This window comes from Panthera leo, chromosome F2 (assembly GCF_018350215.1).
Source record: "Panthera leo isolate Ple1 chromosome F2, P.leo_Ple1_pat1.1, whole genome shotgun sequence".
Taxonomy (NCBI): Eukaryota; Metazoa; Chordata; class Mammalia; order Carnivora; family Felidae; genus Panthera; species Panthera leo.
The window spans coordinates 10,358,189-10,382,698 of record NC_056695.1 but is presented as its reverse complement, the minus strand read 5'-3'; the positions used below and the strand labels follow the sequence as shown (position 1 = coordinate 10,382,698).

At 40.3% G+C, this 24,510-nt stretch overlaps 1 protein-coding gene across 2 annotated transcripts in view; it reads right to left on the bottom strand.

Annotated features, from left to right (window-relative positions):
• The window catches only part of LOC122211074 (syndecan binding protein), a 34,157-nt gene that overhangs the window by 1,409 nt on the left and 8,238 nt on the right, over positions 1-24,510 (bottom strand). Inside the window, exons 2-8 of one of the 2 annotated variants that reach the window (XM_042924156.1) lie at positions 18,217-18,282; positions 12,183-12,261; positions 10,867-10,976; positions 4,732-4,893; positions 2,196-2,371; positions 1,297-1,468; positions 477-568 (exon numbers count right to left, since the gene is read on the bottom strand). In XM_042924156.1, the coding sequence (XP_042780090.1) occupies positions 477-568; positions 1,297-1,468; positions 2,196-2,371; positions 4,732-4,893; positions 10,867-10,976; positions 12,183-12,261; positions 18,217-18,267 (842 nt within the window). In that variant the 5' untranslated portion in view covers positions 18,268-18,282. The remainder of the gene's footprint in view (positions 1-476; positions 569-1,296; positions 1,469-2,195; positions 2,372-4,731; positions 4,894-10,866; positions 10,977-12,182; positions 12,262-18,216; positions 18,283-24,510) is intronic. The other variant, XM_042924157.1, reaches the window with a different exon arrangement.

Sequence of the window (24,510 nt, the reverse complement as noted above, 5' to 3'; positions counted from 1 at the left end):
CAGTTTTCCAGCCTCCCTTCCTGAGGACCACGGTGGCACCACGCGCCTGACCTGCCTCCTGAGATGCTTTCAGAATAGGCACTGTTACTCCTAACATCCCACAGGCAGGAATTCTCCATCGTGAACCCCCACGAGTAGATTTCTACTGAGCAGAGGAACTGCGGGCAGAGTGCAACCCTAGTCCGTTTTACTGAAGCTGAAATGAAAGCCTGCCCACTTCTGCTCACGTCCCTCTTTTCTACCAGAAAAGGTCAAAATTTCAGAAGCAGATGGTGAATTTTATTCAATACTTGGGAAGTTGTGAGCGGTCATCCTTACCAATTCCCCTGATTTAAATAATTAACTTCAAATTTTGAGATCAACACCACGTCATCCCTTAGGTAAAAGAACCATAGACGGAGGAATTCATACAGGCACAAGGACTTTCTTTTACCTCACAGGACCGTAAGCACCAAGTTGAAGTACGGTCTACTTACCGTTTGATAATATGTTCAAAGATAAAAGCAGGCATGATCGTAATAGTAACTACAGACTCGGATGTTGACAGTATGTCTGCAATTTGAGAGTCCTGTTAAAAACACGCAATGAAAATTAATTCTAAGGCTTTAAGAAGTATGAAATTATGTTATTCTTGGTAAATATGTATGTCCACATACGTTTTGCTAATAATTCTAAAATCTGACCCTCGACATTTGGTATTTTTTCTAGTTTCACCAAGTTTAATTCTATAGAATGGCAATTTTATAGACGGTAACAAAATTGCTAAGTAAACTAAGTATTGTAGCCAAAGAATCATCTTTTTCATTACTTAAGATGAAATCATTTTCTTCATGTACAAGACTTCCCATGTCTTCTCAGTTAACAGTGCACTCTTAACCAAGTTCATGAAACGAGCAGGTCTTAATGAAAACCTTTCGACCCTAACATAGCCTCATTTAGGAATCTGTGGAGGGGGAAAATGTGGTACTGACCTAAACAGAAACCATTACTCACTTCCTACCATCCCTGGGTTGGAAAAAGCTGAGCAATCACTCATTCAGAATGTCCTCAAAATCCTCAACGCCCACATCGCCACAGAATTCTAGTTCAGGGCACTGCAGAGATCACAGCGGTCAAGCCCTCTGCTATAGGAACGACAATTCCAGAGAATAGTCCAGGTAATTCCTTTGGCCTGAGAGCACAGCCAGAGTCCGAGGGCCCACATCTCCCCAAGTTCCTGTTTATTTTGCAAGTCTACACGCAAACGCCACCGAAACAAATGGGAAAGGTAGCACGAGACCCGAGTTCTGTTCTTACCTTCAGCCCGATGACATTCTGCCCGTTGACTTCACAGATGTTGTGCTCCGTGAGAAGACCATTTCTGGCTGCAGAACTGTCTTTCACTATGGATGTTATCTTTCCATTTTTAAAGATAAACCCAACATGTCCAGTACTATCCTTATGCATGGTAATCGTCCGCTCAAAGGGCCTGCAGACATAATGGGTTAAGTGAAAAGTTTAATTCTTTCTATTGGCCCAAGTTACTCTTCAAAATTCTCCTTAAAGTAGAGAAGATGTTCCATCTGCAGAATGTTTACTTAAACACCTACCGTGTGAGAAACTAGGAACAAAATTAGATAAAACCGAAGTTTAACTGAGAAGAATAAAAACCCAAAAGCTAACTGTACCAATGTGACATAGATTGACCCTTAACACTTGCTAAGGGGCAGGAAAATAGAGGCCTTATTTCAGTGCCAAATGTTTGGTTTATAAACTGCTAAATATAAAAATGCCACCTTTCTACCTTGGCAACTAGAGCTTCATAACCCCCCTGAAGGCCGGATTTGGTTTTTAGAACTCCCACCCCAACTTGGGAGTTCTGCAGGGACCCTGGCACGGTGTCCCTCCTATGCTGGATATCTAAACAGTAAACTGGAAAGTGAGGCCAGAGATGCCATACTGCTTGCCCTTCCAATGTTCATTTACTACGATCTAGAGAAAGAGACAGGAAGGTAACTTCTAGAGGATGCATACGAAACCAGAATGCTCTAAAAATTTTTAAGAAAAATCTGCACCAAACAACTACAAGACTGAAGGCTAATCAATAACATCTAATATTCTTCTGCAACACAGTCAATCATATTCACAGAATCTCAAAGCCCCAGAGAATGGAAAACTAGTCTTGAATTTCCATTTCAACAGTCTAGTCAACTTACCGGTCACGAACAGTCATAGTAATCTTCTCCCCAAAAGCCTGTTTCAGCACCTTATGTGCCTTATCAGAGCTCCAACCTGCACAGTTTTCCCCGTTGATCTGGAGTACCTGGTCCCCAAATCTCAGACCAACCAAAGAGGCTGGAGAATTTGCCTGGACCAGCTGAACAAATATACCCTAGAGAATAAGGAAATAACTTTAGTCATTTGCCACTGTTACGATAATGGTTTAAAAACACTGGGAAATTAAGAGCCAACTGTTCAGGTTACGAATCTACCCTAGTTAAAAAAGAAAAAGAAAAACTACATGAATATGTATGCGTCATTACTCCCAAAAAAGAAACTGAAAATTTTATGGAGGCAATGACCCCAGGAATTAGGGCAAAAACGTAAAATCACACTAGTAATTTCTACCTCAAATCATGACCCACCTGACCAACCTCAATCACCCCCTTCATCTTGGAATAAAAAGTCTAAGGAAAACAAAGTAGGGTTTCTACAAGCGCCTGGGTGGGTGGCTCAGTCAGTTGAGCATGACTTCAGCTCATGATCTCACGGTTCATGGGTTCGAGCCCACACCGGGCTCTGTGCTGACAGCTCAGAGCCTGGAGTCTGCTTCGGATTCTGTGTCTCCCTCTCTCTCTGCCCCTCTCAAAAATAAACATTAAAAAAATTTTTTTTTTTAAATGACAGTGTAAGGTCACAACTCTTCTTTAGAGTTGAAGGACTCCTCAACCCATTTGCTAAATTACAGAGAAGTAAATAAGGTTAATTAAATAAGATTAAGGTTTATTTAATAGCCTAAAAGGTACATTCAATACCACTCCAGTTTTTATAAAGAATCCACTATGAAATAAATACAGAAAACTCAAGTTTAGTCAACAGAGAATTAAACCCACATGGATACTTCTACTCCTATAAACTCTCAATCTCAGATGTTGAATATAAAAAAAAAAAAAATACAAGTTTGGGGCGTCTGGGTGGCTCAGCCGGTTTAAGCATCCAACTTTGGCTCAGGTCATGATCTTGTGGTTTACGAGTTCAAGCGCCGCGTCGGGCTCTGTGCTGATAAGCTCAGAGCCTGGAGCCTGCTTCAGATTCTGTCTCCCTCTCTCTCTGCCCCTCCCTCACTCACGCTCTCACTCTGTCTCAGAAATGAAGAAGAGTAAACTTGGCAAAATATGAAAGCATCTACAAAGCTAGACCCTTTCTATACTCTTAGGCTGGGTCGGACAGAATTCCTGTCCCGTATCTTACAGCTTACTTTAGGACAGTACCGAAAACTGGCTGGCCCCCTATGAAATGGTCAGAGCAAGGAGTTTTGGCCAAACGGCGAAATCCACTGCAGGGATAAGTGCAGTGGAGATAGGGGCCTATGAAGAGTATCTTGTCTTTTAGGGCAGACGAAGGAGCAGAGAGCAAATCCCGGCAGAAGGGGCTGCATACACTACTGAAAAGGAAGGAAAGGCAGTGAAGTCAGGGCTTCCGAGGAAGCGTGGTGACGTGTCCTGCGTAAGTTACAGGTGTGCGAGCCGCTGATGCCCTGAGCCCTCCGGGTAGGCAGGCAGGGTTGGGGCTTCCTGCCAGGATCAGCGTCAGCCATTTACCACAGTGTGCAACACACATTACCTTTAGCATTTTCTATGTGAAAAGGTGGGACACATTAAGCTAATAAGACTTCAGAGTGCTAAGGAATCCGAGGTAATGCCTGAAACCACAAATCGGGGTAAAGACTCAGCATGTCTTTAACAATCCTAAACGCCTCCTCAGAGAGTAACCACCCCATTTAATTTCTTCAGTATGGTGCGGTAAGAAGTAATTACAAGGTAAAATAATGACTGCCCTAATTAGAAAATCACTTTTGCTCAAGAAATGACCTATTAAATTCACACTGAAGGATGGAAATAACAAGCCTGCAAACTCACTTCACAAGTTAAATGATCATTATTGGAAAATACACACAAGACCACCAACTCTCACTGGTCAGTCTTTCTTAACATGTACATATGATGCCCTATTTGAAGGTCATGATTTTATCTGTATAAACTATGTTATACATAGACCGATGAACTTTATTCCAGAAAGGAGACTCAAAAAATAATTCACTTAAGGTAATGAAGTATCAGCTCTGCCTCTGCAGAATAGAGCATCTCCAAGTGGAAAAATTTAAGTTAGTGGACTTAAAATAATCTTGATTATAGATGCAATACAATTAATTAAAACATCTGCACTGCAGGGGCGCCTGGGTGGCTCAGCCAGTTAACTGTCTGACTTCGGCTCGGGTCATGATCTCGCGGTTCATCAGTTCGAGCCCCACGTTGTGCTCTGTGCTGACGGCTCAGAGCCTGGAGCCTGTTTCAGATTCTGTGTCTCCATCTCTCTCTGCTCCTACCCTGCTCATGCTCGCTCTCTCTCTCACAAAAATAAACATTAAAAAAAATTTTTTTTAAACATTTGCACTGTAAATTATGCTAATAGTGATCACTTAATATCCCATAAGCTATTTTGACAAACTGAAATATAATTAAAAATACTTACATTATCTATTGATTTAAGCCTGAGCCCAATCTTTCCATCTTGATCCTTACACAAAATGACTTCACGAATCCCTTGCTTAATTTCTGCTCTACGAATTCCAACGTCATTACCAGTTACAGGAGCCACCATATAGTTCATACTGGAAGGTCGTGCTACCAGCTGCTGACAAAAACATATACGACGTGTCAATACTTAGAAACATTCTTCATGAAAAAACCTAAAATGACAATTAACTTGAATATACTCAGTTGTGGTTTCCCACAAAGTAATTTGCATACTGTTTCCTTCAAATAAATAGATTTACACAAAAATGTCCCCAGCTTTTATTTACTAATCCTAAAGGAAATTTATTACCACATGTATCACCTCCAAAAGATTCAATGGCTTTCTCTGTCGCCTTCTGAATTCACTGATATCTGCTTCATGTATACTCTGGCTTGTCTTCAAACATATTATCCTTGAGCTTAAAGGCCACATCATACTCTTGAAAACACACATTTTCCAGAGGGTTCTTCTGTATATGGTCTGATGTGTAGCCATCTACTGACCCTTTCAGAGTTTCTATAAAAGGGAGAACCTTCTTACCTCACAGTGCCATTGTAAGGATTAAAACTGCAGGTTCCAGAAGTGCTGGCACACGAGACAGGATCATTCTCCTCCTCCACAGTGAACATTTATGGACTAACCAACTGTACGCACAAAGCAGACTGACCGAGAAGAGCTATACTTGGCATTCATGGCGGGTACCACGTTCCCAGTTTCTCAGTTTTCTCAAGTTTTCTTGACCAAAACTGGTTTTCTAGTTTAAGCGGACCCTTTCTTCAACCAAAAAGATAATGTGGGAAGAGCTTACCAAGCCTTCTTAATTGGAATCTGTCAAAAGAACCTCCGACCTACCTAAGAACTATGAGCTCAGAGCAACAATAACAGGGAAAAAGGAACCTCAACTACGTAATCACAGATCGCAAATTTTTGGTTCAGAATGTGTGGTGATTATGACCGCATATTCCTAAAGCTGAAAGTCTTAACGGGAGTAATGCACACATAAAATTATGCTAGAAATCAGAACACAATGCCAGAAAATACTACTTATGAGATTATACAGGTTCAAAACAAGAAATGATTACAGCTATAAGAGACACAGGAAAATCAGGTAATGGGATAGAAACAAAAATTGAAGCCAATGAATTATTTAGTTTGGCTGGAATACAGAACAAAGGGGCAAGGGAGCTTTGGAGGAGGTTTTACTTTTGAAATATCTTTATTTTTTCCAGCAAGTATTTTTAAGTACTTGATGTACTAGGTGTTCTTACTTACTATGACCAACACATCATCTCTGCGCCCTTCCCCCATTCGAAGCAAGCAACCATTTCCGGAGAGGGCTACTACAATAACCTTCTAGACCGTCTTCCTGACTGTCTACAGAGCAAAAGCATAAATTTAAAAAAAAAAAAAAGGGGGGGAAAGAAGGAAATCAGATTACACCACTCCCACAACTCAGATCCCAATCCCTTACCACGGTCTACAAGGCCACAGACCACCCGGCCCTCACTACCCGTCCAATGCCATCTGCTACCACCATGTCCTACCCTTGCTTCCTCTGGCCATCACACAAGTCTTGTCAAGTCCACCAAGTTCATTTCTGCCTTCAAGAAATGAAGCCTTCAAGTTCTCGGTGTTCTCTTACCAGATATTCACATGCCTTACTCCCTCATTTCCTTCAGTTCTTTACTCATCGTACGTCAACCCCTCAGAGAGAACACATATGCTCACGATATTGACATATAGCCCTGGCACTTCATTCATTTGGTTCATGTCATAAGCGCTGGCTTATTTGCCTACAATGCGAGTTTCACTGGCGTGTGTGGTGGGCGGGACACTGCTGTGGTTCACTATCAGATCTATCACACCTAGCACAGTGCATGAAACGTGTGGGTTCTTAAGCTACTGGCTCTCATCGCCCCTCACTTAAGGGCCAGTGGAAGACAGCACCCTGAAAAGGGTTCTAGCCTCTAGAATAGATGCTTTGAATGTGCAACCAAATACATGATGCAGTTTTTTCCAAGGCCAGAATAAAAGATCTGGAAACCAAGGTGTGGCTGTGGGAACAGTTAGTTCCTCTCGCTGTTATATCTAAACACAAAAGTTTTGCATCCCGCCCCCCGTACCCCCATACCGAGCTCTGCAGTGTGAAGGTCTTATTTACGAAGGAGGCATGCCTCCACCTGGGAACACAACACTGTCTCCTCTGAATCAGAAGAACATCACCTAACCATTGTTTTGGACTTCATATGCCACTGAACAAAGGCAAGAGGAGGTTACTAAATTGGCTAGTGTGATTAATTCTGGTAACCAAGTGAAATTGGCTTGCTGCTTGATAATGGGTTCTAGACTCTGTTTGGAATCCAGAAAGTTCTTTGAGATGCCTCTTAGGTCTTCCATGTCCAACAGTAAAATTAATAGAAAAATACACTTCAGCTTGTAGTCACGATGGAGCCAGAATTACCCTCCTGCGATAAATAACCAGAAAACTGGAAAGATAGGAGGCAACAATTTTTGGACAGTGGACACTATGTAGGGTAGGACAGTAATCCCTGAAAGATGGGAAACACATGAGGTGAGCCCTGTCATCGCCTGGCTTTCTGCCCAGACCACTATCTGGACTGGAACACAGAAGTACAAGTCCCAAGCAGAGCACTGTGCTCTTGTTAGTTGAAAAGACAAAAGTCAGGAAGGCAGAAGCAGCTAGAAAGACTGCTAGAATTTATAGGGCTGAGTTCCAAAAAGGAGGGAGCTACACAGAGAAAAAGCTCCAGAAAGCTGTAGGGGTCTCCTTGAACCCTCTGCTGAATGCTAATCCCAGTATCTATGAAATAAAGCTCCAAAGGCCAGGCAAAGAACATGCAGGGAGCTGTAAGTGGAGGCTTCCCGCAGATGCCCCACGACTGGGAGACATCCAGGGTCCTACCAGCAAGTGTGGTGTGCTCATTAAATACCCAGGACCTTCAGCAGAGAACCTGAGGGGACACGCATGTTGAGGAATGGGGCTACAACAACCCTACAATAAGATAAAGGCTGCCCCGGGGGGCCCGGGTGGCTCAGTTGGAGCGTCCGGCTTTGGCTCAGGTCGTGATCTCACAGCTCGCGAGCCCCGCGTCGGGCTCTTTGCTGACAGCTCGGAGCCTGGAGCCTGCTTTGTACTCTGTGCCTCCCTCTCTCTCCGCTCCAACCCACTCGCATTCTCTCTCTCAAAAATAAATACACATTAAAAAATAAACATTAAAAATAAAGGCTGCCTCAGACCTACCCTAACAATGTGTAAAGTCAAGCCCCTGAATGACCAAGCTGATGCACATGTAACGAACTTAACTGCTTGCCAGAATAAGTGCCGACACTCTTTTTAGAAGTACAACGTGAGGGGCGCCTGGGTGGCGCAGTCGGTTAAGCGTCCGACTTCAGCCAGGTCACGATCTCGCGGTCCGTGAGTCAGGCTCTGGGCTGATGGCTCGGAGCCTGGAGCCTGTTTCCGATTCTGTGTCTCCCTCTCTCTCTGCCCCTCCCCCGTTCATGCTCTGTCTCTCTCTGTCCCAAAAGTAAATAAAAAACGTTGGAAAAAAAATTTAAAAAAAAAGAAGTACAACGTGATTCAGCACCTAAAAACGTAAATTTCACAATATTCGGTTCTGATTTTAAAAAAAACGGGTGGCATGTGAACAAGGAGGAAAATGTAACCCATGATTAGGGGAAAGGGCAGTTAACAGAAACTCAGAAATAAAAAATCATAAAATTAGCACACTGGGATTTTAAAATAGCTACTATGATTACGTTCAGTACACTCAAGGACTCAAAACCAGCTGGACCATCTGGAGAAGAAAAATACAGTATGTGAAATGAAAAATTCACTACATGGAAAAGGTTAGTAGAAATCTCCAGCAACAAAATAAAACAAAAGAGAAAGCAAGATGCTTAAGAATCCCAGGGATTCAGGGCACTTGGGTGGCTCAGTTGGTTAAGCATCTGACTCTTGGTTTCGGCTCAGGTCATGATCTCACAGTTCGTGGGATCAAGTCCAGTGTCCAGTCTGTGCTGACGGCACGGACCCTGCTTGGGATTCTCGCTCTCCCTCTCTCTCTCTCTCTCTTCCCCTCCACTGCTTGCACTCTCTCAAAATAAACATTAAAAAAAAAAAAAAAAAAAAAAAAAAGGAACCCCAGAGAATCAGACACTTCAAAAATGGTTTAGGTCACCCCAGTAGGTATTAAGAAAAGACCAGCTCAAGGGCAGAGGGGGTAAAGAATGTGTAGCAGTCAAAGGGAGTCATAATACCAACTACAGCATCATGATCAGTCACCAAGAGAATCACAGCAGCCACGACTACCTTCTGTGATTGTACCTGTACACCTTCTGTAAATACAGCAATTGATCTTTTTGTTTCCCCCTACTTCCTTTACCCAAAATACCTGAATTTTTTATAGCAGTGAACTCGATACCTTTTCTTTAGGTTACAAATATTCAGCTGGGAACATGAGTAGTAAGGAGTAACTGATATTGCACAGTAACTGGTACCACAGGCCGCTGCCCAGACATGGCTATGATAACTGGCATTGTCCCATTCTGGGGAAAGGGTAAGAGAAACGTCGTTCCGTCAGTGGTAACGGACTTGGTTTATACACCCTTGGATTAAGAATGACTTTTCTGTTTCTAAAGGTTGTAAGCAAGCAAAGAAAACCGCAAGAATAGGCGACAGGAACCCTATGTGCCCAGCAAAGCCTAAAACGCTTACCATGAGGGCTTCCCTTAACAGAAAGTGGACTGAACCTCAGTTTTACCAAGAATTACATCTTTTAAAAGGCACCTGTGAAGTAACTGCTGTCCTAGGAAATGACAATCCTTGGAGAAATGTGTGCATATACTGAGTAGTCAAAGGAGGAGGCAGTGCCAGCTCTTAAGCCACCCTTCTAGACTCTATTTGGCGACACTGGGGCTCACGCGTGCAGATTACGTGCGTATTCCTGGGTCAGGGGCTTCTCGTCAGCATCCACCACAGGAGGCTGGAAGGCTAGAGGAGGACAAGTGCCTTGTTCCCTCCTCTTTGTTTCCTGTTCCTGTCAGCACGGCCTGGGCCTCACCCTTCATCTTGGTGGCAGGAGTTGATTCCGTTCTCCAGCTTTTCCTGCCACTCCCAGAACCGGCCTCGCCACACCCTCCCCGAGGTCCCAGTGCTAACAGCAGTGTCCTCTCCTGCAAGGTCTGAGGCCCAGCTCCAAGGGGCCCTTCCCCCCAAGCTTGCGGGCTCTGCAAACTCCGAACCCTTCCCTGTGCCACCCCAGTACCAGGAGCAGCAGCTACTTCCTGCAATTACGTCTCCGTTCCACGTCCGCGTTTTCAAGTCTTCAACTTTTCTAATTTCTTCTGCTGTCTACCAAATGGACTCTGACTGATCCGAGCAAGTTTTCAATAAATATTTGGTAAACAGGTAAATGCCAGGTACCGTATTAAGTACTGGAATTACGGCAACAAGACAGACACGGACCCTGTCTTTGTGATTTAATTATAATAAGTGCTATAAAGGGCTATGGCCTCACAGCAAGAACCTTAATAAGGGGCTGTGAGATGCATCAGATTCAAGCCTGGAATCTGGGGTCTTATTACAGGGAGCTTTAGACTCGGGAGTGCTAGAAGATTGTGACCAAAGAGATGTGACAGACCTGTACTTCAGAAAGATGAATCCAGCAGCAGCTTAGTACTGTTTGATATAAGAAGTCACTCGAGGAAATTGAAGAGGTTAGAAGTAGCCTGAGTAGGGTTATAGCAGCCCTGGAATGACTAAAGGGAATACAAAAATCACAGTGAAGACAAAATCACCAGGTCTTCGTAACTGACTAAATGCAGAAGACTAAGGAGAACGGACTAGTCAGCGGCGTCTGAATCTCTCACTCTTAAGAAACTAGAAAAGTGGTAAAAGGATGAAAGTAGATCATTTACGAAGTGAGATCCAGGAGGCAATCTAAAATTAGAGAAGTTATAAATCTGTGAAGTTATAAATCTGTTGGCCATAAGAGTTGGCCATAAGACATTTTACCTATGTCTAAAATATGATTTTATACAATTCAGAATTAATTACACTATACGTACCCCCTGAACTGATGCTCCAGGGACCAAGGCCATATTTGCACGGACTTCTTCTTCATTTAAACTCAGCCCCATGTACTGAGAGAGCTCCGGATACAGTTTAGGATAGAGATCTAACATAAATGAATGCATAAAGAAAACAGAGGAATGTTTAAAATGAAAACTGTTATTCTGGGCTTCTAGTTGTGTTTAAAAACTACATTTAATTTAGAAAATCTAGAATGAATTTAAATTAGCAATTTGGAAAATCGTCTCCTTGTCTCTGTAATGACAATTAGAAATGGGAAATACAGAAAAAGTTTAAGGTGAAAGTCATAAAGTATAAAGACATTTAAACTGAAATAACCTCAGATTTCTAAATAGTGAAGAGTACAAATAAATTTTTCCAAATAAATTATCTTGCCTTTTTTTCTTAACATAAACCTATTTCTCAATTTTGTAAGCATAGCACTGATCTCCACCTCAGAACTGACTAAAATGTTTATTGTCAAGCCAGCTACTTTACAACTCATTTAATAAACACAGCTTTGAAATGATTCTTCTGAACTAAAATAAAAAAAATAAATCAAAGCTTAAAAACGTATTTAGTGTCAGAGCATTTAAAAAACATTAACCACATTCCAACGAAATCTTAGAAACAATATATTTAAGTATCAGCAGTATTTAACTTAGTAGCAAAGTTAGGTGCTATTTCCTTAAGTTCCTTTTTACATGACTTGTGACTTAAAATGAATTTTCTAGAAGAAACAATGTTATAAGTAGTTATAAGATGACTGGCTACAAAAATCTATTGAATACTCCTTTTTTATTTTAAGTCATACTAATTAGGAGCTCTGGTCTAAACCTCTCTAAACAAAGAAGAAAAGGAATCAAAGAGACGTATATACGGAGACCTAGTAGAGGTTCCAGAATTTGGGACGCTCCCCCAAACGGAGGTGGTTGGAAATTTCAAACCCCACCCTCACCTCACAAAGGTGGAGGACAGTTCACAAAGTTCAAGAGCAGTAGCATGGGACACACAGTGCACATATACTGTTTTTTCATAATGAAGCAGTCATAAATTAGGGGTTTATGGGGCTGAGATGTCACTTAATCCACTTAAGTTTGATTAAACTATAAGACCTATCTTCATAGTCATAGTTCATTCTTTTGATTAAAGGATTCTATTTTGAAGTAAACATTTTTTTCCTACTATTACTGGAACTTGAACCACATATTATGCTACAGGTTAAAAAAATTTTTTTGGATTCCCTATTTCAGTAAAAGAAAGCTTAAACATATTTCTGTTCAAGAACAATGAACCCAAAATATAAACCTACTTCCATCTTGAGAAATGGGAGCTGAGGCCTCAGACAAAATTGCTGGGTTGGCAGGGTTGGCAGAAAAGGCAGTTTGAGCCTGAAAAAGAAAAGAAGATTCTTACAATGCTACATATACACTTACTTAAAATTCTTCCATAATTTGTAAGTTAAATTTAGTACTTCCAAAAAAACTAAAACATTTAAGTCTTATTCAATAAAGTTTAATTTCAAATCCTTCAGCAACATATTTTTCAAAGAAAATCTGCAAATCTAAAATACACTTCATATTCTGAATATTTTAACATTTACCATATACCATATGCGGGGCTCGAACGCTCAAGCCATGAGATTATAACTTGAGCTGAAGCTGGACGCTTAACCCAGGTGCCCCTAAACTGCATTATTTAATCCACGTATTTATTTAATACACGTATTTCCAATTTAATCCACATATTTATTTAATCCAGCCAAAAAGAATGAAATCTTGCCATTTGCAACAATGTGGATGGAACCAGAGTTAAAGTGTATTATGCTAAGCGAAATTAGAGAAAGACAAATATGACTTCACTCATACTTGGAATTTAGGATACACAACAGATGAACATGAGGGAAGGGAAGCAAAAATAATATAAAAACAGGGAGGGTGACAAAACATAAGAGACTCTTAAAATACAGAGAACAAACAAGGTTGCTGGGAGGGGTTGTGGGTGGGGGGATGGGCTAAATGAGCAAGGAGGGCACTTGTTGGGATGAGCCCTGGCTGTTACACGTAGAGACGAATCACTGGATTCTACTTCTGAAATCACCGTTGCACTGTATGTTAACTAACTTGGATGTATGTTAAAATAAATACGTGAATTTAAACAAAAGAGAGGTGGGCCGTACAACTTTACAATATTGTCTCTAAATGATACATGGTGATTTCAGAAAGTCGGATCCGTATCAGAAAAAGGATTTCATCTTGGAATACTTAATGTGACATGCGCTGTGAGGCAGCCTGAGAGGAGTTCCTGGCGTATTTCGGTAAGAGTAGCATGTTGACAAATACATGCATTGTGAAATGACTTTGACAAATTTGTTTAAAAGTTATACGTTATTTTAATCGTTATTCTTTTATACCCATGATAAAGTATGCACTTTGCTTACTCCGTAATAATTTTGTATTTAGTACAGTGTATCCCTCTGCTTACAGCTGATAAAATGAAGATGATTTCACTGGGATATGCTAAAACGGCAAAATATTAGCAACTTAAAAGTATTTACATTTTTAGGTGTTTTTCTGATGTGTGACTTTTTATATGAGTCTGGTTGAGCTTTTTTTCTTCTACAAGTATTTGTAGAGTAGTGAGTAAAAGAGTAATGAAAAGTGCAAATGTCTGTGCTGACAGCTCAGAGCCTGGAGCCTGCTTCCGATTCTGTGTCTCGCTCTCTCTGTTCCTCTCCCGCTCATGCTCTCTAAAATAAACGTTAAGGGGTGCCTGGGTGGCTTGGTCGGTTAAGCGTCTGACTTCGGCTCAGGTCACGATCTCGCGGTCCGTGAGTTCGAGCCCCGCGTCAGGCTCTGGGCTGATGGCTCAGAGCCTGGAGCCTGTTTCAGATTCTGTGTCTCCCTCTCTCTCTGCCCCTCCCCTGTTCATGCTCTGTCTCTCTGTCTCAAAAATAAATAAACGTTAAAAAAAATTTAAAAAAATAACTTATAAAATAAACGTTAAAAAAATAATGAAGTGTTATACCTATTCCTGAAATTAGTGCCAAGAGTAGTCCCAAAGAGGCTTGGAGTGATGGAAGCTTAATTTAAATAAGCACAGCCTATAAAAGCATTGGAGGGTACTTCATTCATTTGGGTTGTAAATATTTTGATATGCTTGTTATTGCATACTTTAGTATTGATTGTTTTACAATTTGTCACATTCTAAACTGAAATAAAATGCAATGAAAATCTCTATAATTTTATATAATAGTCCACAAACTCAGTGCATGTTGAATTTTCAAAGTTCTTTCAGCAGCTATCAGCTAAAATGAGCTAGGAGCCAGTGGATTACTTCTTGGATAACCTCTAAGGAAAAAAAAAAATACTGTTCGGCACTCGAAGGAAATGAACTATCAAGCCATGAAAAGGCATAGAGGAAACTTAAATGCATACTACTAAGTGAAAGAAACCAACCTGAAAAGTCTGAAAACAGTATGATTTCAACTATATGACATTTTGGAGAAGGCAAACTATGGAGGCAGTAAACAGATCAGCAGCTGCCAGGGTAAGTGGGGAGGAAGAGAGGAATAGGTAAGAATTTTTAGGGCCATATTTTGCAATACAGAATTCTGTATAACACTAGATTCTGTACAATACCATGGTGGCTATGTCATTACACATTTGTCAAAACAACACCAAGTACGTAACACCAAGAGTGAACCCTAATGTAAACAAACTATGGACTTTGAGTGGTAATGTGTCCGTGTACGCTAATCACTTAACAACAAACATACCAATCAAATGAGGATACTGATAGTGGGGGAGGATGTGCTCTATGTATGTGTTGAAGGGAGGGGTGGTTAATTACAGGTTAACCCTCTGTAACTTTCCATTCTATTTTGCTGTGAACCTAAAACTGTTCTAAAAATAGAACGTAATAATTAAAAAAAAAAATTAATGTTTATTTATTTTTGAAGGAGAGAGAGAGAGACAGAGCATGCATGGGGGAAGGGCAGAGAGAGAGAGGGAGACACAGAATCTGAAGCTGGCTCCGGGCTCTTGAGCTGTCAGCACAGAGCCTGACATGGGGCTTGAACTCACTAGCCAGGAGATCATGACCTGATCCCAAAGTCAGACACATAACTGACCGAGACACCCAGGCACCCCTATTTTTAAAAAATTATTCTTTCTCATGATCTCATGAGCCTGTTTCAGGCTCCGTGCTGAGTGTGGAGCTTGCCTGGGATCCTCTCTCCCTCTCTCTGCCCCTCCCCGACTCTCAAACTTTTAAAAATTGTTTGTTTTTTTTTTTTTAATTTTTTTTTTTTAACGTTTATTTTTGAGACAGAGAGAGACAGAGCACGAACGGAGGAGGGGCAGAGAGGGAGGGAGACACAGAATCGGAAGCAGGCTCCAGGCTCTGAGCCATCAGCCCAGAGCCCGATGCGGGGCTCGAACTCACAGACCGTGAGATCGTGACCTGAGCTGAAGTCGGACGCTTAACCGACTGAGCCACCCAGGCGCCCCTAAAAATTGTTTTTTTAATGTTTAAAAAATTGTTCCTTTTTACGTTGGGTATATTTTTCTGTTCTTGTACTCATTGCTTCTGTTCTTATCCAAGAAATACTGAAGTGAGACTATATAGAGAAAGCTCTCTGCTAATAGGTACATATTTAATTATCATATAATCTGTAGTAAAGATAAAACACAAGAAAGAAGGTACATCAAGGGCTTAAAGACTATACACCATTAAAATGTAGCAAACTATTTCACACTTACTGGAAATCTCAAATTACTAAAAAAAAAAAAAAAAAAAAAAAAAAAAAAAAAAAAAAAAAAAAAAAAAAGGAATGGGATCCCCAAGGAGTCCCTTCCAGGGCATGCATGTGGAGACACTCGCGTCAACCTCATAATGGATAGAGATTCAGGGATTATATGATGCTAAGAGCAACAGCCTAATGGCTTTTGTAAAACAGTTTACACAATATGAACTGCCAGTTCGCTGCTGCAGTTTAGCTTTGCCGTGGTGTACAAGGTCAGAAGATTAGAAAATAAACGCTGCTTCTGCAGGGGCATCTCAAGCACAAAAATAAACCTATCTCTATCTTAGAAAATGAAACAAGAAAGACCAGCCCAGGACTACAGTGACTAAGGCAGGACTATTTTTAAATACAGAAAGAATAAAAAGCCAAGTTTCCCCCTCCTTAACTCATGGTTGTATTTCTAAGCAGCTAGCTTCCTGCTCAGAACATTAAAAGGTCTTCTGATGGAAATACCCATATAATTTGCTTCTCCTTAAAGAGGTCAGTGTGATGTGTTCGTAGCCCTCTTTATTTTCCAATCAAACATTTATAAATATCAACTTTCCTTTTTGTTTTTCAAAAATCAAAAACTTCTGTTCAAAGGCAACTCTGGTTAGCGTTCAATTCTATAAAAACTAACAGAAAACGATGAAAACAGATTAGTCATTCCTTCAGATCCATCTGCAAATCCTTATTGATGTCTTATTAATGGCTTGTTATTCGTGAAGGCTAAATATTTCAGACACAAGCTTTTTAAAAACAACGTATGCTTGTTCAGATGAATTTTGCAGAAATAAAACTATATAAGAAAAATGCTGACAAAATACTGAAGAAAGGATAGAGCATTACATGACTGAACAAACCTCTTAAAATTGAAGCATCAAAGCCTTTAGCAGCTGAACAGATTTCAGACACTTTTACCAACCGTATTTTAATATCCTCAGTGGATTTATAATGGAAAATAAATACTCATGATGTCCACCCATATTTACCCAATCATTGCTATAAGCAGCCATACAACTGCTACTGTTATTGCTGGGGGTTTTTCACCCTAGAAAGGCCAACATTTTGCCCAAAAAAACTTACATACTTGAGGTTGCTTAAGACTTCTTGCAGGCTTAGAATAAGCTTTTTAATTTTTTTTAATGTTGATTTATTTTTGAGAGAGAGACAGAGCATGAGCAGGGGAGGGGCAGAGAGAGAGAGAGAGAGAGAGAAAGGGAGACACAGAATCCAAAGCAGGCTCCAGGCTCTGAGCTGAGAGCACACAGCCCAATGTGGGGCTTGAACTCACGAACTGCGAGATCACAACCTGAGGAAGTCAGACACTCAATGGACTGAGACCCAGGTGCCCCTATAATAAACTTTTTATGTCTGTTAAATAATTACTAAGAAGTAAATCTTACTTGGAGTAAACAAGGACCTTCAGGATAAGAAGCTTTGAAGTAATTAACAACTCAGAAAGAATCTCATCACATTTATCATTTTAAAAAGGTTTTAGGACTAATGAAGGAAATCACGGAGTTTCATTTACCTTATCAAATTCAAAGAATAAACAAGAGCTAAAAAAAAATGAGCTTATTTATAAGATCAAGTTTAATGTAAACTGGAAAAAAGGATAGGTTCATTAAATACTACAAATTATCCCAGTTAAAAAGAATAAAAACTCACAAAAACAGCAAGAATTGACCCCTATTTCCAACTTTCTTAAGAAGACTCAGTCTTCATTCAAAAACTAAATTTTCTTTTAAGTTTATTTATGTATCTAGAGAGAGAGAGGAAGAGCATACACAGGGAGGGGGAAAAAGAGAGAGAGGGAGAGAAAATCCCAAGCAGGCTCTGCACTGTCAGCCCGGAGGAGGGCTGGACCTCATGTCCAGAGACCACATGTCCATGTGAGATCATGACCTGAGCCAAAACCCAGAGCTGGATTAACTGACTGGGCCACCCAGGTGCCTGCCCCAGAAGCATCTGTCTTCAAAACTAATACTCACATGAAGTACTACAAAAAACGTTTGACTTAATGAAATACATTTAGAGGACAAACACGTGAAATGTCTGCCACTTATACCTAAAAGGAAACAAAACCCTTCACTTTCATTGTGCTTTTACGCTACTTCTAAAAGCATTCACCATTTCTGTAATTTTTAACTTCGAAGAAAAGGCAAAGACTCATTTTAAAAATCAGTCATACCTGACGATCCAAGAGAACAATGTACTAATTTTAAACAAAACTATGAACCGCCTAAGGAGTTGAAGTGTATTTTACCAACTTAAATATATAGTATTTAAATTCTGGTCTTAAAATCAACCTATCTTTAAAGAGCTTTAAGTCCAGTTTTAAAGAAGTAATACCCCAGGCCCATTAATTCACAGTGAAATAAAAAAGAATTGGTAGCTTTTCTGTAAATTTTTAGTCTGCAATTAATAAACTGAAAAAAGTTGAACTGTAAAAATGAATGCACCTGCTATTTAAGTTTCTTCCTTCAGTTCACCTATAACTAGAACATTATGACATTACATATATATTTTCTAAAGTACACAAACAACTTAAACATACCTGAATAACTTTGTCTACCTTCAGGTCTTCAAGAGATGGGTACAGAGACATTTTTGCAGGATTTTTCTAAAGAAAAAACAAAAATAAATTTCTGTAATTCAAATGTCATTGAAATTTAAATACTATGCATAGCCAGCAACATATAAACCAGCAATACATGTGAACATGTGTAAATTTTTAACACAGTAAGAAACATCTGAACTGTAAGACACATGGAAAAATAGGAACATCTAGCCTACACTAAAAACTGATTACTGGTTAGCAAACTATTTCTCCCTCCCTTACTACTACTACCAAACTGTATCCACTGCAGATTTTAAATTTCCCTTCAAGGAAAAGTCCACTTCAAAAGTTTAGAAAATCAAAGAGTACAGTTATGTGACTTACCTAGTGTGCACATGCACTTGGCAGATGTGCAATGATCATATCCTAACAAAACCCTAAAAGAGTTCCTATGCAGTATCTATAGAATCTCTATCACTAGGAAACACACACACACACACACACACACACACACACACACACGTAGTTAGAAGAAACAATAGACAGCAATTATTAACAACAGTTTTATCTTCAGGACACACGAATGATGCAGATATTAAGGGACTAAGGAATAAGAGAAATTTTTACGTTAAAAAAAATTTTTTTAATGTTTATTTATTTGCAAGACAGAACATGACCAGGGGAGGGTCAGAGAGAGAGGGAGACACAGCATCCGAAGCAGGCTCCAGGCTCTGAGTTGTCAGCACAGAGCCCGATACGGGGCTCGAACTCATGAATCATGAGATCATGACCTGAGCTTAACTCGGATGCTTAACCGACTGAGCCACTGAGGAGCCCAAAGAAATTTTTACATTTTAGACATTTCTATACTGTTCAATGTTTTTTAGTGACCATGAGTTGTTTTTTCTAGTAATTTAAAACAAAGTTCTTTAGAAGTATTACAAGGATATGTACTTTAAAATTTTGTTTGGCTATTTTGAAATAAATACGTGGTACTTCTTTAAAGCCAACCAAACAGAACATATCCCAAACTGGCATAGGGTAGGTAGGACAGAGATTCGGGAACTAGCTATCAATTTATTACCTACCTCCCCTCTCCAAATCCAGGCATTCCTCTAGGCTCTGCGATATGGAGATGGGCCCTTGAACACCGCTCTGTGACCAGCAGCACCAGGTTAAGCTCCCTCAGTGCAGGGAGCTGGAGATACGCTGGAGGCGAGAGGGTTTTCGCCTCCAGGGTCCAGGACACCGCTCTGGCCAGGCCCTCGCGGGACCTGCTTCTCCAGCACCTCGCTCCCGCCAGGGAGCGGCTTCTTTAGCGCCCGAGGCCCACAGTGCGCAGAAGCGCCTCGGACCCCGGCGCCGCGCCGAGCAGCTTCCCGCTTGCTGCCACCCGAGAGGCACCTCCCCGTGAGCAGCTCTCCCTGACACCGCCTCGTGTGCAGCAAGTCCCCAGAGACGGCACCATCCTGGCCTCCACCAGCACCCCGGAGGGAGAAGGGCCAGTAGGGTTGCCTCTGAGACGCCAACTTCACCCTCCACCGAGCAAGGCCCGCACTCCCCGAGGCCCGGGTCTCAGACGCAGGAAGAGGGCAGCCACTGGGGGCGCTCCAGCTCAGCCCCGGGGGTAGTAGGTACTAACTAAATCTGCTCTTCCTGCATTCATTAAAGTTGTCTTTACTTTTGGCCAGCCAATTCCTGTCCCTTAAATCATGTTATAGTTAATAATTCCGTGCATTCAACTTTCACCGTTTAAATTGCCGTATCGCTTCCATTTCTTGACTGGATGCCGGACCACCGTACTTTTAAAAAAATTTATATCCTCCACATACCATAAAATTCACTTTTAAAAGATGCAGTTCTACAGTCTTAACATGTCTACAGTTGTGCAACCATCCCTACCATCTAATATTAGAGTATTTCCAGCACCTCAAAAAGAAATGACACGCCTATCTATTCTCCCCTCCCTCCAGCTCTAGACAACTAAGAATCTACTTTTTGCTTCTTGATTTGCCTATTCTGGATATTTAATTTAGAATCACAAAACATGCTGACTCTCGTGTTTCTTTCTTTTGCACTTAGTCTCATGCTTTCCGAGTTCCTCCACGCTGTAGCACGGACCAACACTTCACGCCTTTTTATGGCTACGTAATATTCCACTGCAGAGCCACTGCATCTGGGGTATCCATTCATCACTCGATGACATTTTGGGTTTTTACACTTTTTGACTATTGCGAATAATGCCGCTAATGATGCTAATGAACATTCACATCCAGATTTTTGTGTAAACATGTATAATTCTCTTGTCACACAGGGAAGAGTAGAACTGCTGAGTCACGTGGTCACTTGATGTTTTTAACTTTTTGAGGAACTGTCGAACTGGTTTCCAAAGTGACTGCATCATCATACTCTGGCTTTTCAGATTGCATACATCTTTTGCTTTTTACCCAAGTGCATCACTCGACATTGCCACCAGTAGCAAATAACAGAGGGTCCCAATTTCTCCGTATCTTCGCCAATACTTACTATTGTCTTTTTGACTACAGACACCCTAGCATACATGAAGCTGCACCCACTGCAGTTCTGACTTGTGTTTCCCTATGACTAACAATGTTCCGCATCTTTTCATTTGGTTATTGGCCATTTGTATATCTTAGGGAAAACGCCAATTCAAATCCTTTGACTACTTTATTACTTTCTTTCCTCTCTCTCTTTTTTTTTTTTTTTTTTTTTTTTTTTTTTTGCCTAATTCTCCTGGGATAGGGCCTCCAACAAAATGCCAAATAAAAATGGCCTGATAGTTTTTAAGGGGAAAATAGGGCTTAGGTTTATGAATAAAATACAAATTTATGTGAAAGCACAATTTTAAAAAATGACTTAATTCTATTAATCCAGGGGGCGGGGGGAATGGGAGTACCTTTTCTGTGTCTCAAAAAATCATTTCTCTAACAGCTTCCCCCTTAAACACATTTTATTTACCTTTCCAACCATTTTATCAACCTCATAAAATCCTTTGAAATTCACTGGAACAAATGTTGACTTTTAATCTAGTACTATTTCTATTTTTGGTTTCTACTTTTAGTTTTGCCACTGGCCACCCACAAGATCCCCTTTTCCTCATGAAAAATGAACTGGATGAGTGGTAAGTTTCAAAACTCAGTGAATTTTCTCAGAGATTTTCCTCATAGAAGCTTTCCCTCAAATAAATATTAACTGAAGTCATCCAAACAACTCTAAGGCTGCTCATTCCCCAGAAGTGACTTCACACTCATACAAATACTCAAATTCAATCCCCGAAAAAATAAATGGCTTTTCAGACATTTTTTAAATATCAAATATCACCCCAACCTATGCTTTTTTAAACATTTAGTTTCAGGTTTGCTCTAAGTACGTTGACCTTAATTAACTCTCACCACTCTTCTAAAATACAAAGGATTCCTTAATGATTTTCCTTCACAAACTATTGTTGTGGCCTCATTTCACATCATTTCCTTTAAGCGTTACAACATTCTAGCCACAAACTACTTGCTATTTCCCAGCCAGGTCTAGTGCTTCTGTGTCTCCGTATCTTTGCAAAAGCTGCTTCCTCTTCCCAGAATGTCCTTCCAGGACTTCTCTATCAAAATCGCAGTCAAGAGCCACTTTTGTGAGGACACCACTGATGACCTCAGTCTGACACCGTTTCTCTCAAGTCACCAGCGTCATTCTGCCTTACGTTATACAGCTAGTTTACGTTTATCTCTGTTCTTGAGGTCAAGGCCTTTAATTTCTTATTTATCTAGCATGATGTCTTGTCCTAAACCAAGTCAAATGTTTATTACATTTTTACTGATGTTGTCTGTCAATAGCAGTAAGTATCTTTCGAACATTTATTGAAAAGTTCAATTTTCTTCACCTCCAAGTCTACATATTTGAACACAACCCTGTTTAAAGCTCTTCCAGGATAATAATAAATTCTTGTATTATTTTTCCGAAAGGCTCTATCAACTTGTATGAGTTAATCTTTGGTCTAATCTTAAGTGTCAACAATAAGTAGTTCTTTCTGAAGAACTACAAAGCTATCTTTGAAAAATCCTTTCAAGTATGGCTGGAATTTCAGAATGACTAATGATGAGATTTAAGGGGATTGTGAAAATAATTCTATTACATCAGTATGTGAATTCTCATTTCACTTTCTCTTAAAACGCCCCTCACAGACTATCATCGGACTGACTATACAATTTTGTTTCCAGGCCTCCCCTACAGCTGAGAATCAACTGGTGTATATCCTACTCACCCTGAGATTAGTAGGCAAAACATCTTGCCATCCACTCTACTCCACCCGTTCAGTACAACATTCCTGACTGTAACAGCTTTCTTTCACTGGTCTAATGCCCGGAAAGAACTGGTGTTCTCCATTTACCTCTACACCAGGTTTGGCCCACTCTATGCAACCTCATGGACTCTCAACTTTCTCCATGCATAATGAAAGGCCTCTGCATCCCAGGCCTTAGAAAATAACCCCCAAATTCGTTTCTACTAAGAGGTTTCTCAGAGCTTGAAATAGTGCCAGGGTTTCTTTAGAACGCCTAAAAATAAAAATTACCCAACTACTCTGCCTCAGTATCCAGTTTCCCATTGACTCTCCATTTCCTCAGGGCAGTGTCAGGGTAACTTCCTTGGAGTCTTTCTATCTGGGCGGACTAAAGGCCTCCATAACTCAAATGCCATATGTGATATTTCAGAACATCTAGAAAACCTCTAGGAAAAAAATATAGATGTTAAGCTCCTTGACATTCATCTTGATGATTTTTTGAATGTAACACCAAAAGCAAAGGCAACAACAGAAAACTAAGTAAGTGGGACTAAAACTAAAAACTTCTGCAGAGCAAAGGTAACAATCAACAATTGAAAAGGCAACCCACAAAATGGGAGAAAACACTTTCATGTCATATATTTGAAAAGGAGTTAATGTCCAAAATAAAGAATTCATACAACTTAAGCGTGCGAACGCGCGCGCACACACACACACACACACACACACACACACACACAAATCTCATTTAAAAGAACGGGCAGAGGATCTGAACAAACATTTTCCCAAAGATGACATACAAATGGCTAACAAGTATATGAAAAGGTGCTCAACATCATTAACCATCAGGGAACTGCAAATCGAAACTACAATGAGATATCACCTCTACCTGTCAGAACGACTGTAATCAAAATGACAAGAAATAAGTGTTGGTGAAGATCCGGAGAAGAAGGAACCCTTGTGCATCAATGGTGCAAACATAAACTGGTGCAACCACTGTGGGAAACAGCACGGAGGTTTCTCAAAAAATTAAAAACTGAATTACCAAGCAATTCCACCTTTGAGTATATATCTGAACACAAACACCAACGTAAAAAGATATCTGTACCTCCACGTTCAAAGCAACACTATTTAAAATAATCAAGACACAGAAGCTACATAAGAGTCCATCAATGGATGAATGGGTAAAGAAAATGTGGTATATATACACAATGGAATATTTTCAGCCATAACAAAGAAGGAAATCTTGTTATTCATGAATAAAGGAATGGACAAAGAAAATATAAGACACACAAACACACACAATGGAATATGTCACAGCCATAAAAAAATAGGATATCTTGCTATTTGCAACAACATGGACACACCTTACGGGCATTATGCTACGTGAAAAAAGTTCAAAGACAATAACCATATGGTCTTTATTATATGTGGAATCTAAACAACAAAAACAAAAACAAACTTGTTGATACAGAGAACAGACTGGTAGTTGCCAGTGGTGGGGGAAGGTAAGGGATGAGCAAAGTGAATGAAGGGAGTCAAAAGGCACAAACTTTCACTTATAAAATAAATCCTGATGATATAACGTACAGGATGATGACTACAGTTAATAATGCTGTACTGTATATCTGAAAGTGCTAAGAGAATGAATCTTAAAAGTTCTCACCACAAGGGAAAAAAGCTATGTGTGGTGATGATGTTAACCAGACTTACTGTGATTTCACATTATATACAAATATAAAATCATTCTGTTGCACACCTGAAACTAACAATGATATAGGTCTCCTCTGAACTTTAATAACAGTTTTTAAAAATTAAAAAATATAGTGGGGGGCAGGGGAGCCAAGTCTTAGTCTCAGCTCTGCCACCAACTTAATTTGCTTTCCAGGGTCTCAATTTAACGTATGACATCAACAAAGTATCTTTCCTGTAAGGCAAAAATTTTTAGAACCCATTTGTTTTTTAAATATCTGCCACCACAAGCTATATTCCTGAAC